The sequence below is a fragment of the Microcaecilia unicolor genome, chromosome 3 (assembly GCF_901765095.1).
Source record: "Microcaecilia unicolor chromosome 3, aMicUni1.1, whole genome shotgun sequence".
In the NCBI taxonomy this organism is placed as follows: Eukaryota; Metazoa; Chordata; class Amphibia; order Gymnophiona; family Siphonopidae; genus Microcaecilia; species Microcaecilia unicolor.
In genome coordinates this window covers 211,078,041-211,092,719 of record NC_044033.1, presented here as the reverse complement: position 1 = coordinate 211,092,719, position 14,679 = coordinate 211,078,041, and the positions used below count along the sequence as shown (strand labels likewise).

The following is a 14,679-nucleotide window of genomic DNA, read 5'->3' as shown; positions in this document are numbered from 1 at the left end:
CCTACGCTTTGCAAAAGAATAGGGTGCAGCCTGCCGGGCCCGGGAAAAACGTCCACCTGCTGAGGTGGATGCTGAAGGCGCCCGGTGGGAGAGCTTGTCGAGGGCGGTTTCCCGCTGATGCAGTTGGTCCACCAGCTGCTCGACCTTCTCACCAAAAATGTTATCCCCCCGGCAAGGGACGTCGGCCAGCCTCTGCTGGGTGCGGTTGTCCAGGTCCGAGGCACGCAGCCATGAGAGCCTGCGCATCACGATACCTTGGGCCGCAGCACGAGACACCACGTCACAGGTGTCATAGATACCCCTGGACAGGAACTTTCTGCACGCCTTCAGCTGCCTGACCACCTCCTGATAAGGCCTGGACTGCTCTGGCGGGAGCTTATCGACCAGATCCGCCAGCTGCTTCACATTGTTCCGCATGTGGATGCTCATATAGAGCTGGTATGACTGGATGCGGGTCACGAGCATGGAGGATTGGTAGGCCTTCCTCCCAAACGAGTCCAGAGTGCGAGACTCCCGCCCCGGGGGCACCGAGGCGGTATCCCTCGAACTCCGTGCCCTCTTGAGAGCAGAATCCACGACCGCCGAGTCATGGGGCAATTGTGGCCGCATTAACTCTGGGTCAGAGTGGATCCTGTACTGGGACTCTGCTTTCTTGGGAATGGTGGGATTAGTTAACGGTCGCATCCAGTTCCGAAGCAGTGTCTCCTTGAGGACATTGTGCAGCGGTACCGTGGAGGACTCTCTAGGTGGTGATGGATAGTCGAGGACCTCGAGCATCTCGGCCCTCGGCTCTTCCACAGAGACCACGGGGAAGGGAATGCTGATAGACATATCCCGCACAAAGGAGGCAAAGGAGAGACTCTCAGGAGGCGAGAGCTTCCTCTCCGGTGAAGGCGTGGGGTCCGAGGGAAGGCCCGTAGACTCCTCTGAGGAGAAATATCTAGGGTCCTCCTCTTCCCCCCACGAGGCCTCATCCTCGGTATCGGACATAAGCTCATGTAGCTGAGTCCTGAACCGGGCCCGGCTCGACGTCGAGGCACCGAGGCCTCGGTGTCATCGAGCGGTGGACTCCCGCGCCGGCGGGGACGAAGCTCCCTCCATCGACGTCGCCGGGGACTCCACTTGCGTGGCGGTCGAGACCGGCGCCGCAAGCGGCGGCGGTGTCGACAGCCCCGGCGCCGGGCTAGAGCTCGCCAGCGCCACAGTCATCGGCGCCGGGGGTGCACAGCCTGGCGCATCAGCCCTTCCAGGATCCCTGGGAGGATGGCTCTGAGGCACTCGTCCAGGCCCGCTGCCGGGAAAGGCGGTGGGGCCGGTAGGGGTGTCGGCGCCAGAAGCTGATGGGGGCCAGGAGACGGCACCGACGTGCCGGAACCCTGACGCATCGGTACCTCCACAACCGACGGGGACCTCTCCTCTCGACGTGGACGCTTCGGCGTCGCCTCCTCTCCGATGTCCGGATGCACCGAGGGCGACCGGTGACGGCGCTTCTTATCCTTCTTGCGATGCACGTCACCGGCGCCGGGAGGTATGGAGGAGGAGGAGGACGATCCCCCTCGGTCTCGAGGAGCCGGGTCAGACAGGGTTCGGTCCCGTGGACCACGGGCTGAGGGAGTGACCGGGGCCGACTGCCCGCGTGGCCTCTCACCTCTACCCTCACCGGCGGGCCGACGGGACCTGTTCTCCTGGGGTCGATGCCATCGGTGCCGATGTCTCGGGCATCGATACCGGTACCGAAGGACCGGGCGTCGATACCGATGCCGTTGAGGTCGACGTCGAGGGGCCGGCGCAAGTTCCAAAAAGACGGTCCCGTAGAACTTGCCTCGCAACCTGAGTCCGTTTCCGGAGACCGAGACACAGGGGACACGACTTGAGATTGTGCTCCGGCCCGAGGCACTGGAGACACCAAGCGTGGGTGTCGGTCTGCGAGATCGGCCGGCCGCACCGACCACACTTTTTAAATCCACTCGGGACCTTCGAGGACATCGACGGAAAAATTGCGTCGGCGAAGTCAAAGTCGTCGATGGTGGCGGAAATCACACCTCGAAAAAGGGGAAAACGACCGTGCGGCCACTAGGCCGCAACGCGGCGTCCCCGCTAGAAGCGAGGGAAAAGGGGAGCGCGTGCTCCACACGCTCAGGTTTTTTTTTTTTTGGTTTTTTTTTTAAAGAAAACCGGGCGGTGTCCAAAACAAATAGAAACGAAAAAAATAAACGATTCGCGTAAACGCGATCGACTTTCCGGCAGCTGAGAATAGAGAGAGCGGCAAAGCACGACTCTCTCCAGACGCGGAAAAAAAGGAACTGGCGGGAGCGGTCGCGCACGGGCGGGAAGACGGCCGCGCATGCGCGGTGGGCGTACCCTGCGTGCCGACCGTCCCGCGAAGCTTTTTCCGGTTGGTGGGGGCTGCCGCGGACGTCACCCAGTCGTGAGAACAAGCAGCCTGCTTGTCCTCGGAGAAAGAAATCATTACATATTTGACCTTGCTATACTCAAAGAATTATTCTAAAATATTCCAGCAAATTAGAACAGACCTGAGTAAATGGAGGGGCATTTAGCTGTGGTTAAAATGAATATTTTTTTCTCTTACTATTTTTGTTTCACACATTGCCTTTGAATACATCAAAACCTATTCTGATTAGTCTCCAGAAAAATTACTACTTTTTCATCTGGGGGAGGGGGAGGAGGAGGGAGACCACCCAAGTTGGCTAAAACTCTATTGTGGCAGTGCACATAGTTCGTTGGAAGGGCAGTTGGAAATACATGAATAAATATAACCTGGCACTATTGGGCATCTTGAATGAGACAGCTATTAGACTGGGAAATAGGGGGAAGGCAGGAGTATTATTGGAGCAAAACCACATCATTAATTTTGCTTTGAAGCATTTACCCCTGGACTCTATAAAGGTTGCAGATCCCAGATCGGGTGCCCAAAATAATTAGTTAATGGGCTCCAATGACTTAATTATTCTAGCTAACAAGCATTTAATTGACACTAAGTGAAGAGTGGCCTAGTGGTTAGAGCACGGGTCTTGCAATCCAGAGGTGGCCAGTTCAAGTCCTGCTGGTGCTCCTTGTGATCTTGGGCAAGTCACTTAACCCTCCATTGTCTCAGGTACAAACTTAGATTGTGAGCCCTCCTGGGACAGAGAAATACCCAGAGTACCTGAATGTAACTCACCTTGAGCTACTGCTGAAAAAGGTGTGAGCAAAATCTAAATAAATATTAAATAAGTATGATTTGGAAGGACAGTGGAAAGAGACCAGGATCCATCCCAACTAGAAAAATAAACTGCCACATAATAGTGGTATAAAGAAGTCTTTATTCTCACTTTTTAGTTCCTGGACAAATGTCAGGGCTTGGGAATGTGCATTTCCTACACCTTTTTATTTTGCACAGCACAGGAGGAAATCCATTTTTTAAACTATTCTCCTTTGTTGCACTAGTCGTAGAGTCTCTGGTTTCTCAGGACTTTCATTTCTAATTTTTGGTCTTTTATTCTGTAATTGCTGAAGGTCTGTCTTTGTGCTGTGTCTGTTTAACCAAGGTGAGGGATTCTCTTGGCATTTAGTTTCTGTGTGGTTTTCTGTAACACTCTGACTTGTTTAGCTTCCTCAATACATGCATATTCTGCATCTTCAAGACAGCTTTTACAATGTAACATTCTTGTACGTTAATGCTACTTATGTTATGGAAGCTTTGCTATAACGATTCAGAGGAGTTTTTGCAAGCTTTAGTACTACCTCACAATATATTTGGCACTGGAAAGATTTTGTATTGCTGTTACTGAGGAGAAACCAAAATTTGAATTATTATTATTTTGCATGGCAAGCTAAGGGAAACATCGTAACCCTACTTTCTACAAATTCCAGAAAATAATTAAAAAAAAAAAATCCAAAACAACATTGACAGTGTTTAATGTGAATTTGTATATAATTCAGACTAATATCAAAATGCAATCTAGTACATCAGTCCTAGATTGTTCACTGTTTGAATAAGAAAAGATTAAAACAGTCCTGCCAGGGGATGAAGGTATAATGAAGGAATGGTATACAGACCCAGGGGGAAAGGTGGAGGATGAGAGGGGGGTGTGGTAAACTGAGGGTGTGGTCTACAGTCCCAGGGGATGAGGATGAACGATATAAGAAGGGGGTGTGGTACGGTGAAGGATATTAGAGGGGTGTGTGGCATACAGCCCCAGGGGGTGAAGGTGGATGATATTGGAGGGGGTGTATGGCATACTGCCCTATGAAAGGGGTGTGGCATATACAGCTCCAGGAGATGAAAGGGGAGGTGTGGCATACAGCCCTAGGGGGTGAAATGAGGTGAAGGATTTTGGAGACTGAGTGTGGTACAGTGAAGGTGCATTAAGTCCCATGCGCCCTGCCTGTGTCTCTCCTCCCTCCAACTCCGGTTGTTACGGTTACCTATCGGTGAATGGTCTTCTCGCCGGCCGCAAGTTCGGGCCCAGCACCGTGATCCTCTCCACCAGCAGCTTATGGATATCGAACGGGAACTCCATGACACCCCCCCCCCCCCCCTGCACCGCACGAACTGTCGGCTAGCGCCCCTCCCACAATACCGTCTCCAGGCGCCCCCCCTGCCGCGAGAACGCTGCAGCACGGCCCGCCCCACCCCCGCCTCGAGAACAATGCAGTTCCGCCCTTCCCAATGGTCACCAGGCACCCGATACTTCGGCTTCTGTTCTGAGTGTAGCGGTTCAGTGACGTCACTTCCTGTAGCAGCGGAAGGGCAGGAAACAGCCATCTTTGATCAGGGCTCAAGGCTCATTAAACAGCTAGGAGGGAGGGTGTGTAGATCAAATCTCTATACCAGCGTGGACCTCTGCGGTACGCTAAAGCAATTCAAAAGTTGGTACTTCCCAGACCCAGATTTAAGCATAGACAACTGCCCAGGACGCCTAGTTTTGAAGGGGCCAAATAGGAGCCTGCGTCCACTTATTTTAGGGTCATGTGCATGTGTTGCTTCAATAGTGTTGCCAACTGGAGCCAGATGTGCCCAACAGGGTTGATCGAGTCCTGGGTTTACCCCCATTGAATGCAGAGGCTTGCAGTTCTTGATGTCCCCATTGCTTTCCCTAAGTTCCTGCATGCAATGGGATAAACTCAGGCCTGGACCAAGCTATTTTGAAGGAATCTGTGACAACCTTATGCTTAAAAGAGGCATCACTGTGGCCTTCCTCTATGATGAATTAAAAGAGGGGGAAGAGATTTGGCTTCGGTAATAACTCATGGGCCGAGCCTAAATGTAAGGGAAACAGAGATGCCAAGTTACCCAGATCAAGGCCGGAGAGCTTTTGACCTTACATCCCAAAGCAGTATGGGATTTGTAGTGTTTGATCCTCCTAATTGAATCAGTACTGCAAGTCCCCTAATGCAGCAGGAGGGATGGTCAAAAATCAATTTCTTTGATGCCTCCCACTCAGCAGTATATTCACAGCAATGCACAATAAAGCGAAGTTACCTGTAGCAGGTATTCTCCGAGGACAGCAGGCTGATTGTTCTCACTGATGGGTGACGGCCGCCCCAGATCAGAAGATCTTCCTTGCAAAAAAGTTTGCTAGCCCCCGCACGGACATGCGCAAACCGCGCATGCGCAACCATCTTCCCGCCCGTAGCACGAGCATATTCCTCAGTCCAGTAGAAAGCAAAAGACAAGGGAAGATACAACTCCAAAGGGGAGGAGGACAGGTTTGTGAGAACAATCAGCCTGCTGTCCTCGGAGAAAGCGAATGATACATACCTGTAGCAGGTGTTCTCCGAGGACAGCAGGCTGATTGTTCTCACGACCGGGTTGACGTCCTCGGCAGCCCCCACCAACCGGAACAAAAACTTTGTGGACGGTCCCGCACGCAGGGCACGCCCACCGTGCATGCGCGGCCGTCTTCCCGCCCGTGCGCGACCGTTCCCGCTCAGTTGAATGACTAGCAAAAGAATGAGGAAACAAACGCAACTCCAAAGGGGAGGAGGGAGGGTAGGTGAGAACAATCAGCCTGCTGTCCTTGGAGAACACCTGCTACAGGTATGTATCATTCGCTTTCTCCGAGGACAAGCAGGCTGCTTGTTCTCACGACTGGGGTATCCCTAGCTTTCAGGCTCACTCAAAACAAGAACCCAGTTCAATTGAACCTCACAACGGCGAGGGTATAACAGAAATTGACCTACGAAGAACAACTAACTGAGAGTACAGCCTGAACAGAACAAATCGGGTCCTGGAGGGTGGAGTTGGATTCAAACCCCAAACAGATTCTGCAGCACCGACTGCCCGAACCGACTGTCGCGTCGAGTATCCTGCTGGAGGCAGTAATGTGATGTGAATGTGTGGACAGATGACCACGTCGCAGCCTTGCAAATCTCTTCAATAGTGGCTGACTTCAAGTGGGCCACTGACGCTGCCATGGCTCTAACACTATGAGCCGTGACATGACCCTCAAGAGCCAGCCCAGCCTGGGCGTAAGTGAAGGAAATGCAATCTGCTAGCCAATTGGAGATGGTGTGTTTCCCGACAGCGACCCCTTTCCTATTGGGGTCGAAAGAAACAAACAATTGGGCGGACTGTCTGTGGGGCTGTGTCCACTCCAGATAGAAGGCCAACGCTCGCTTGCAGTCCAATGTGTGCAACTGACGTTCAGCAGGGCGGGTATGCGGTCTGGGAAAGAATGTTGGCAAGACAATTGACTGGTTAAGATGGAACTCCGACACCACCTTTGGCAGGAACTTAGGGTGAGTGCGGAGTACTACTCTGTTATGATGAAATTTGGTATACGGAGCATGAGCTACCAGGGCCTGCAGCTCACTGACTCTGCGAGCTGAAGTAACTGCCACCAAGAAAATGACCTTCCAGGTCAAGTACTTCAGATGGCAGGAATTCAGTGGCTCAAAAGGAGGTTTCATCAGCTGGGTGAGGATGACGTTGAGATCCCATGACACTGCAGGAGGCTTGACAGGGGGCCTTGACAAAAGCAAGCCTCTCATGAATCGAACGACTAAAGGGTCTCCAGAGATGGCTTTACCCTCTACACGATAATGGTAAGCACTAATCGCACTAAGGTGATTCCTTACTGAGTTGGTCTTGAGGCCAGACTCTGATAAGTGCAGAAAGTATTCAAGCAGGTTCTGTGCGGGACAAGAACGAGGTTCTAGGGCCTTGCTCTCACACCAAACGACAAACCTCCTCCACTTAAAAAAGTAACTCTTTTTAGTGGAATCCTTTCTAGAGGCAAGCAAGACACGGGAGACACCCTCAGACAAACCCAACGAAGTAAAATCTACTCCCTCAACATCCAGGCCGTGAGAGCCAGAGACTGAAGGTTGGGGTGCAGAAGCACTCCATCGTTCTGCAAAATGAGAGTCGGAAAACACTCCAATCTCCACGGTTCTTCGGAGGACAACTCCAGAAGTAGAGGGAACCAGATCTGACGGGGCCAAAAAGGCGCTAAAAGAATCATGGTGCCGTGGTCTTGCTTGAGCTTCAGTAAGGTCTTCCCCACCAAAGGTATGGGAGGATAAGCATACAGGAGGCCGGTCCCCCAATGGAGGAGAAAGGCTTCCGACGCTAGTCTGCCATATGCCTGTAGTCTGGAACAGAACAGAGGCAGCTTGTGGTTGGTCTGAGAGGCGAAAAGGTCCACCGAGGGAGTGCCCAACTCTCGGAAGATCTTGCGTACCACTCTGGAATGGAGCGACCACTCGTGCGGTTGCATGACTCTGCTCAGCCTGTCGGCCAGACTGTTGTTTACGCCTGCCAGGAATGTGGCTTGGAGAAGCATGCCAAACTGACGAGCCCAACGCCACATCCTGACGGCTTCCTGACACAGGGGGCGAGATCCGGTGCCCCCCTGCTTGTTGATGTAATACATTGCAACCTGATTGTCTGTCCGAATTTGGATGATTTGGTAGGACAGCCGATCTCTGAAGGCCTTCAGTGCGTTCCAGACCGCTCGGAGCTCCAGGAGGTTGATCTGCAGATCCTGTTCCTGGAGGGACAACAGTCCCTGGGTGTGGAGCCCATCAACATGAGCTCCCCACCCCAGGTGAGATGCATCCGTCGTCAGCACCTTCGTGGGCTGCGGAATTTGGAATGGACGTCCCGGGGTCAAATTGGTCCGAAATGTCCACCACTGCAGCGAATTGCGGCAACTGAGGGACAGGCGGATGACATCTTCTAGATTCCCAGTGGCCTGGCACCACTGGGAAGCTAGGGTCCATTGAGCAGATCTCATGTGAAGACGAGCCATGGGAGTCACATGAACTATAGAGGCCATATGACCCAGGAGTCTCAACATCTGCCGAGCTGTGACCTGCTGAGATGCTCTGGTCTGGGAAGCGAGGGACAGGAGGTTGTGGGCCCTCGCCTCGGGAAGAAAGGCCTGAGCCGTTTGTGAATTCAGCAGAGCTCCTATGAATTCCAGAGATTGGACTGGCTGGAGATGGGACTTTCGGTAATTTATCACAAACCCCAGCAGCTCCAGGAGGTGAATAGTGCACTGCATGGACCGGAGAGCCCCTGCCTCCGAGGTGTTCTTGACCAGCCAATCGTCGAGATACGGGAACACGTGCACTCCCAGCTTGCGTAGATACGCCGCGACCACCACGAGGCACTTCGTGAACATCCATGGGGCAGAGGCGAGCCCAAAGGGCAGCACACAATACTGAAAATGCCGTGTCCCCAGGCGGAATCTGAGATACTGTCTGTGAGCTGGCAGTATCGGGATGTGAGTGAGTGAGTGTAAGCGTCCTTTAAATCCAGGGAACATAGCCAATCGTCTTTCTGAATCATTGGTAGAAGGGTGCCCAAGGAAAGCATCCTGAACTTCTCTTTGACCAGGTATTTGTTCAGGCCTCTCAGGTCTAGGATGGGGCGCATCCCCCCTGTTTTCTTTTCTACAAGGAAGTACCTGGAATAGAATCCCTGCCCTGGTGGCACAGGGTCGACCGCACTGGCGCTGAGAAGGGCGGAGAGTCCCTCTGCAAGTACCTGCCTGTGATGGGAGCTGAAGGATTGGGCTCCCGGTGGGCAATTTGGTGGAGTGGAGGCCAAATTCAGGGCGTATCCGCACCGCACTATTTGGAGAACCCACTGGTCGGAGGTTATCAGAGGCCACCTTTGGTGAAAAGCTTTCAACCTCCCCCCGACCGGCAGGTCGTCTGGTACGGACACTTTGATGGCGGCTATGTTCCCATGGATCCAGTCAAAAGCCCGTCCCCGGCTTTTGCTGTGGAGGCGCAGGGGGCTGCTTAGGCGCACGCTGTTGACGGGAACGAGCGCGCTGGGACTGTCCCTGTGCCTGAGGAGGCCTTCGGGCCGGCTGGGTGTACCTACGCTTGTTGTAGGCGTAGGGCGCAGCCTGCCTGGCCCGGGAAAAACGTCCACCTGCAGAGGTGGATGCTGAAGGCGCCCGGTGGGAGAGCTTGTCGAGGGCGGTTTCCCGCTGGTGTAGTTGGTCCACCAACTGCTCGACCTTCTCGCCAAAGATATTATCCCCCCGGCAAGGAACATCCGCCAGTCGTTGCTGGGTTGTCCAGGTCAGAGGCACGCAGCCAGGAGAGTCTGCGCATCACTATACCTTGGGCTGCAGCTCGAGATGCCACATCACAGGTGTCATATATACCCCTGGACAGGAACTTTCTACATGCCTTCAGCTGCTGACCACCTCCTGAAAAGGCCTGGACTGCTCCGGAGGGAGCTTATCGACCAGGTCTGCCAGTTGCTTCACATTGTTCCGCATGTGAATGCTCGTGTAGAGCTGGTACGACTGGATGCGGGTCATGAGCATGGAAGATTGGTAGGCCTTCCTCCCAAACGAGTCCAGAGTGCGAGACTCCCGCCCCGGGGGCGCCGAGGCAGTATCCCTCGAACTCCGTGCCCTCTTGAGAGCAGAGTCCACGACCGCAGAGTCATGAGGCAATTGGGGCCGCATCAACTCTGGGTCAGAGTGGATCCTGTATTGGGACCACTTTCTTGGGAATGGTGGGGTTAGATAATGGCTTCAGCCAGTTCCGAAGCAGTGTCTCTTTGAGGACATTGTGCAACGGTACCGTGGAAGACTCTCTAGGTGGTGATGGATAGTCGAGGACCTTGAGCATCTCAGCCCTCGGCTCATCCACACAGACCACGGGGAAGGGAATGCATATACAGTAGACATATCCCTGACGAAGGAGGCAAAGGAGAGGCTCTCAGGGGGCGAGAGCTTCCTCTCCGGTGAAGGAGTGGGGTCGGAGGGAAGGCCCTCAGACTCCTCTGAGGAGAAATATCTGGGGTCCTTCTCCTCCCCCCATGAGGCCTCTTCCTCGGTGTCGGACATGAGCTCTTGCAGCTCAGACCTGAACCGGGCCCGTCTCGACTGCGAGGAACCACGTCCTCGATGATGGCGTCGAGCAGTGGACTCCTGTGCCGGCAGGGATGAAGCTCCCTCCATCGACGTCGACGGGGATTCCACCTGCGTGGCGGTCGACACCGGTACCGCAAGCGGCTTCGGTGTCGGAGGCCTTGGCATCGGGCTAGAGCACGCCGGCGCCTCCATCGATGGCACCGGGGGCGCAAGCACCCCCGGTGCCGGCAAGGCCTGGCGCATCAGCCCTTCCAGAATCCCCGGAAGGATGGCTCGGAGGCACTTGTCAAGGCCCGCTGTCGGGAAAGGCAGGGGGGCCGGTGCGGGTGCCGGAAGCTACTCGGGTCCAGGAGACGGTACCGAAGCACCCATGGATGGACGCAGCGACACCTCTTCGACCGAGGGGGAACGCTCCTCTCGGCACTGCTGCTTCCTCAGCGTCGAGTCATCTCTGGAGGCGCCGGAACTAGTAGTCCCGTGAGCCGTGGGCGACCGATGACAATGTTTCTTGGTCTTCTTTCGGTGCCCATCATCGGCGCTCGGTGGCAAAGATGAAGAGGAGGTAGAACCCCCCCGGCCTCGAGGGATCGGGTCTGACAGGGTTCGGTCCCAATGGCCCTGGGTAGAGGGAGTGGCTGGGGCCAACTGCCCGCGCGGCCGCTCACCCCCACCGTCGCCGGTGGTCCGGCGGGCCAACGGTACCTGTGCTCCTGGGGTCGATGCCATCGTCGGTGCCGATTTCGTCGACATCGGTACCGGTACCGAAGATCCGGCCGTCGACACCGATGCCGTCGACGGGCCGGCGCAAGTTCCAAAAAGTTGGTCCCGACGAACTTGCCTCGCCACCTGTGTCCGCTTCCGCAAGCCGAGACACAAGGTGCACGTCTTGGTATTATGCTCCGGGCCAAGGCACTGGAGGCACCAAGCGTGGGTATCGGTTTGCGAGATCTGCTGGTCGCACCGACCACACTTTTTGAATCCACTCGGGACCTTCGAGGACATCGACGGAAAAATCACGTTGGCGAAGTCAAAGTCATCGATGGTGGCTGTGAAAAGCACGCCCGAAAAAGAAACGGCCGCACGGCCAGAAGGACACAACGAGGCGCTCCCGCGGCTAAGACGACGAGGGGACAAACCAACTTCTTTTTTTTTTTTTAAACACAGAAAATAAAGAAAAGAAGCGCGAACGCGCACGATAAAAGAGGAGAAAATTCGCGGCTAGGCCGCTATCCGGTTTCCGGGGCTGACCAAGAGAGAGATGGCAACACGTCTCTCTCCAGCGTGGAATCAAAAAAAACTGAGCGGGAACGGTCGCGCACGGGCGGGAAGACGGCCGCGCATGCACGGTGGGCGTGCCCTGCGTGCGGGACCGCCCGTAAAGTTTTTGTTCCGGTTTTTGTCCTCGGAGAATATCTGCTACAGATAAGTAACTTCGCTTTCTCCGAGGACAAGCAGGCTGCTTGTTCTCACTGATGGGGTATCCCTAGCACCCAGGCTCACTCAAAACAACAAACATTGGTCAATTAGGCCTAGCAATGGTGAGGACATAACTGAGATTGACCTAAATAGAACCAACTAACTGAGAGTGCAGCCTGGAACAGAATAAAACCGGGCCTAGGGGGGTGGAGTTGGATTCTAAACCCCAAACAGATTCTGCAGCACCGACTGCCCGAACCGACTGTCGTGTCGGATAGCCTACTGTAGGCAGTAATGAGATGTGAATGTGTGGACAGATGACCACATCACAGCCTTGCAAATCTCTTCAATACTGGCTGACTTCAAGTGGGCCACTGACGCTGCCATGGCTCGAACACTATGAGCCGTGACTTGACCCTCAAGAGTCAGCCCAGCTTGGGCGTAAGTGAAGGAAATGTAATCTGCTAGCCAACTGGAGATGGTGCGTTTCCCAACAGACACTCCCCTTCTGTTGGGATCAAAAGAAACAAACATTTGGGCAGACTGTCTGAATGGGCTTGTCCGCTTCAGATAGAAGGCCAATGCGCGCTTGCAGTCCAATGTGTGCAACTGACGTTCAGCAGGGCGGGTATGAGGACAGGGAAAGAACGTTGGCAAGACAATTGACTGGTTCAGATGGAACTCTGACACCACCTTCAGCAAGAAATTAGGGTGAGTGCGGAGGACTACTCTGTTATGATGAAATTTAGTATAAGGAGCATGAGCTACCAAGGCTTGAAGCTCACTGACTCTACGAGCTGAAGTGACTGCCACCAAGAAAATGACCTTCCAGGTCAAGTACTTCAGATGGTAGGAGTTCAGTGGCTCAAAAGGAGGTTTCATCAGCTGGGTGAGAACGACGTTGAGATCCCATGACACTGTAGGAGGCTTGATAGGGGGCTTTGACAAAAGCAAACCTCTCATGAAGCGAACAACTAAAGGCTGTCCTGAGATAGGCTTACCCTCTACACGATAATGAAAAGCACTGATTGCGCTAAGGTGAACCCTTACAGAGTTGGTCTTGAGACCAGACTCGGACAAGTGCAGAAGGTATTCAAGCAGGGTCTGTGTAGGACAAGAACGAGGATCTAGGGCCTTGCTGTCACACCAGACGGCAAACCTCTTCCACTTGAAAGAATAACACCTCTTCGTGGAATCTTTTCTGGAAGCAAGAAAGACTCGTGAGACACCCTCAGAAAGACCCAAGGAGGCAAAGTCTACGCTCTGAACATCCAGGCCGTGAGAGCCAGGGACTGGAGGTTGGGATGCAGAAGTGCCCCCTCATTTTGAGTGATGAGGGTTGGAAAACACTCCAATCTCCACGGTTCTTCAGAGGACAACTCCAGAAGAAGAGGGAACCAGATCTGCCACGGCCAGAAGGGAGCGATCAGAATCATGGTTCCACGATCCTCCTTCAGTTTCAGCAAAGTCTTCCCTACGAAGGGGAAGGGAGGATACGCGTACAGGAGGCCCTTCCCCCAATGAAGGAGAAAGGCATCCGACGCTAGTCTGCCGTGGGCTTGAAGTCTGGAACAGAACTGAGGGACCTTGTGGTTGACCTGAGTGGCAAAAAGATCTACCAAGGGGGTGCCCCACGCTTGAAAGATCTTGCGTACTACTCTTGAGTTGAGAGACCACTCGTGAGGTTGCATTATCCTGCTCAACCTGTCGGCCAGACAGCGAATGATACATACCTGTAGCAGGTGTTCTCCGAGGACAGCAGGCTGATTGTTCTCACGACTGGGTGACGTCCACGGCAGCCCCCTCCAACCGGAAGAAAAGTGGGAGAGCTTGTCGAATGCGGTGTCCCGCTGGTGGAGCTGTTCTACCACCTGTTCGACCCGCTCACCAAAAATGTTATCCCCCCAGCAAGGAGCATCCGTAATCTGCTGCTAGACTCTATTCTCCAGGTCAGAGGCACGCAGCCATGAGATTCTGCGCATCACTATACCTTGAGCAGCGGCCCTGGACGCAACATCAAAAGTGTCATAAACACGCCAGGACAGGAATTTTTGACACGCCTTCAGCTGCCTGACCACCTCCTGAGAAGGCTTGGTCTGCTCCGATGGGAGCTTATCAACCAAGTCCGTCAGCTGCCTCACGTGGTTCCGCAAGTGGATGCTGGTACAACTGGATCTTGGACACGAGCATAGCAGAATGGTAGGCTTTCCTCCCAAAAGAGTCCAGAGTCTGAGACTCCCGCCCTGGGGGCGCCGAGGCGTAATCCCTAGTACTCTTGACTTTCTTGAGCCAGATCCACAACTCCAGAGTCATGAGGCAACTGGGTCTTCATTAACTCCGGGTCCCCGTGGATCCGATACTGGGACTCGATCTTTTTGGGAATAGTGGGATTACTTAAGGGTTTCGTCCAGTTCGCCAACTATATCTGCTTCAGGACATTATGAAGGGGAACAGTGGACGACTCCTTAGGTGGCGAAGGATAGTCCAGGACCTCGAACATCTCAGCCCTGGGCTCATCCTCAGTAACTACTGGGAAGGGAATGGCCGTAGACATTTCCCGGACAAATGTCGAGAAAGACAGACTCTCAGGGGGAGAAAGCTTTCTCTCTGGCGAAGGAGTGGGATCAGAGGGAAGACCACAAGACTCCTCATCAGAGAAATATCTGGGGTCTTCCTCTGCCTCCCACGAGGCCTCACCTTCGGTATCGGACACCAGTTCACGAACTTCAGTCCAAAGCCGAGCCCGTCTCAATGCCGAGAAACTAAGTCCTGTATGGCGATGTGGAGAAGACTCCCTCGCCGCCGGCGACGAAGCTCCCTCCAGCGATGTCAACGGGGAGTCAACTTGGGTGGCAGCGGATGCCGATGCCGCAAGCGGTACCAGCGTCGCGGTTCTCACCACGGGCGGGGA

The 14,679-nt window shown here is 54.2% G+C and overlaps 1 protein-coding gene across 2 annotated transcripts in view; it reads right to left on the bottom strand.

Annotated features, from left to right (window-relative positions):
* The window catches only part of ATAT1 (alpha tubulin acetyltransferase 1), a 32,367-nt gene extending 27,844 nt beyond the window's left edge, over positions 1–4,523 (bottom strand). For both annotated transcript variants that reach the window (XM_030195338.1, XM_030195340.1), the window contains exon 1: positions 4,429–4,523. In XM_030195338.1, coding sequence (XP_030051198.1) covers positions 4,429–4,523 — 95 coding nt within the window. The remainder of the gene's footprint in view (positions 1–4,428) is intronic.
* Between the last annotated feature and the right edge of the window lie 10,156 nt (positions 4,524–14,679).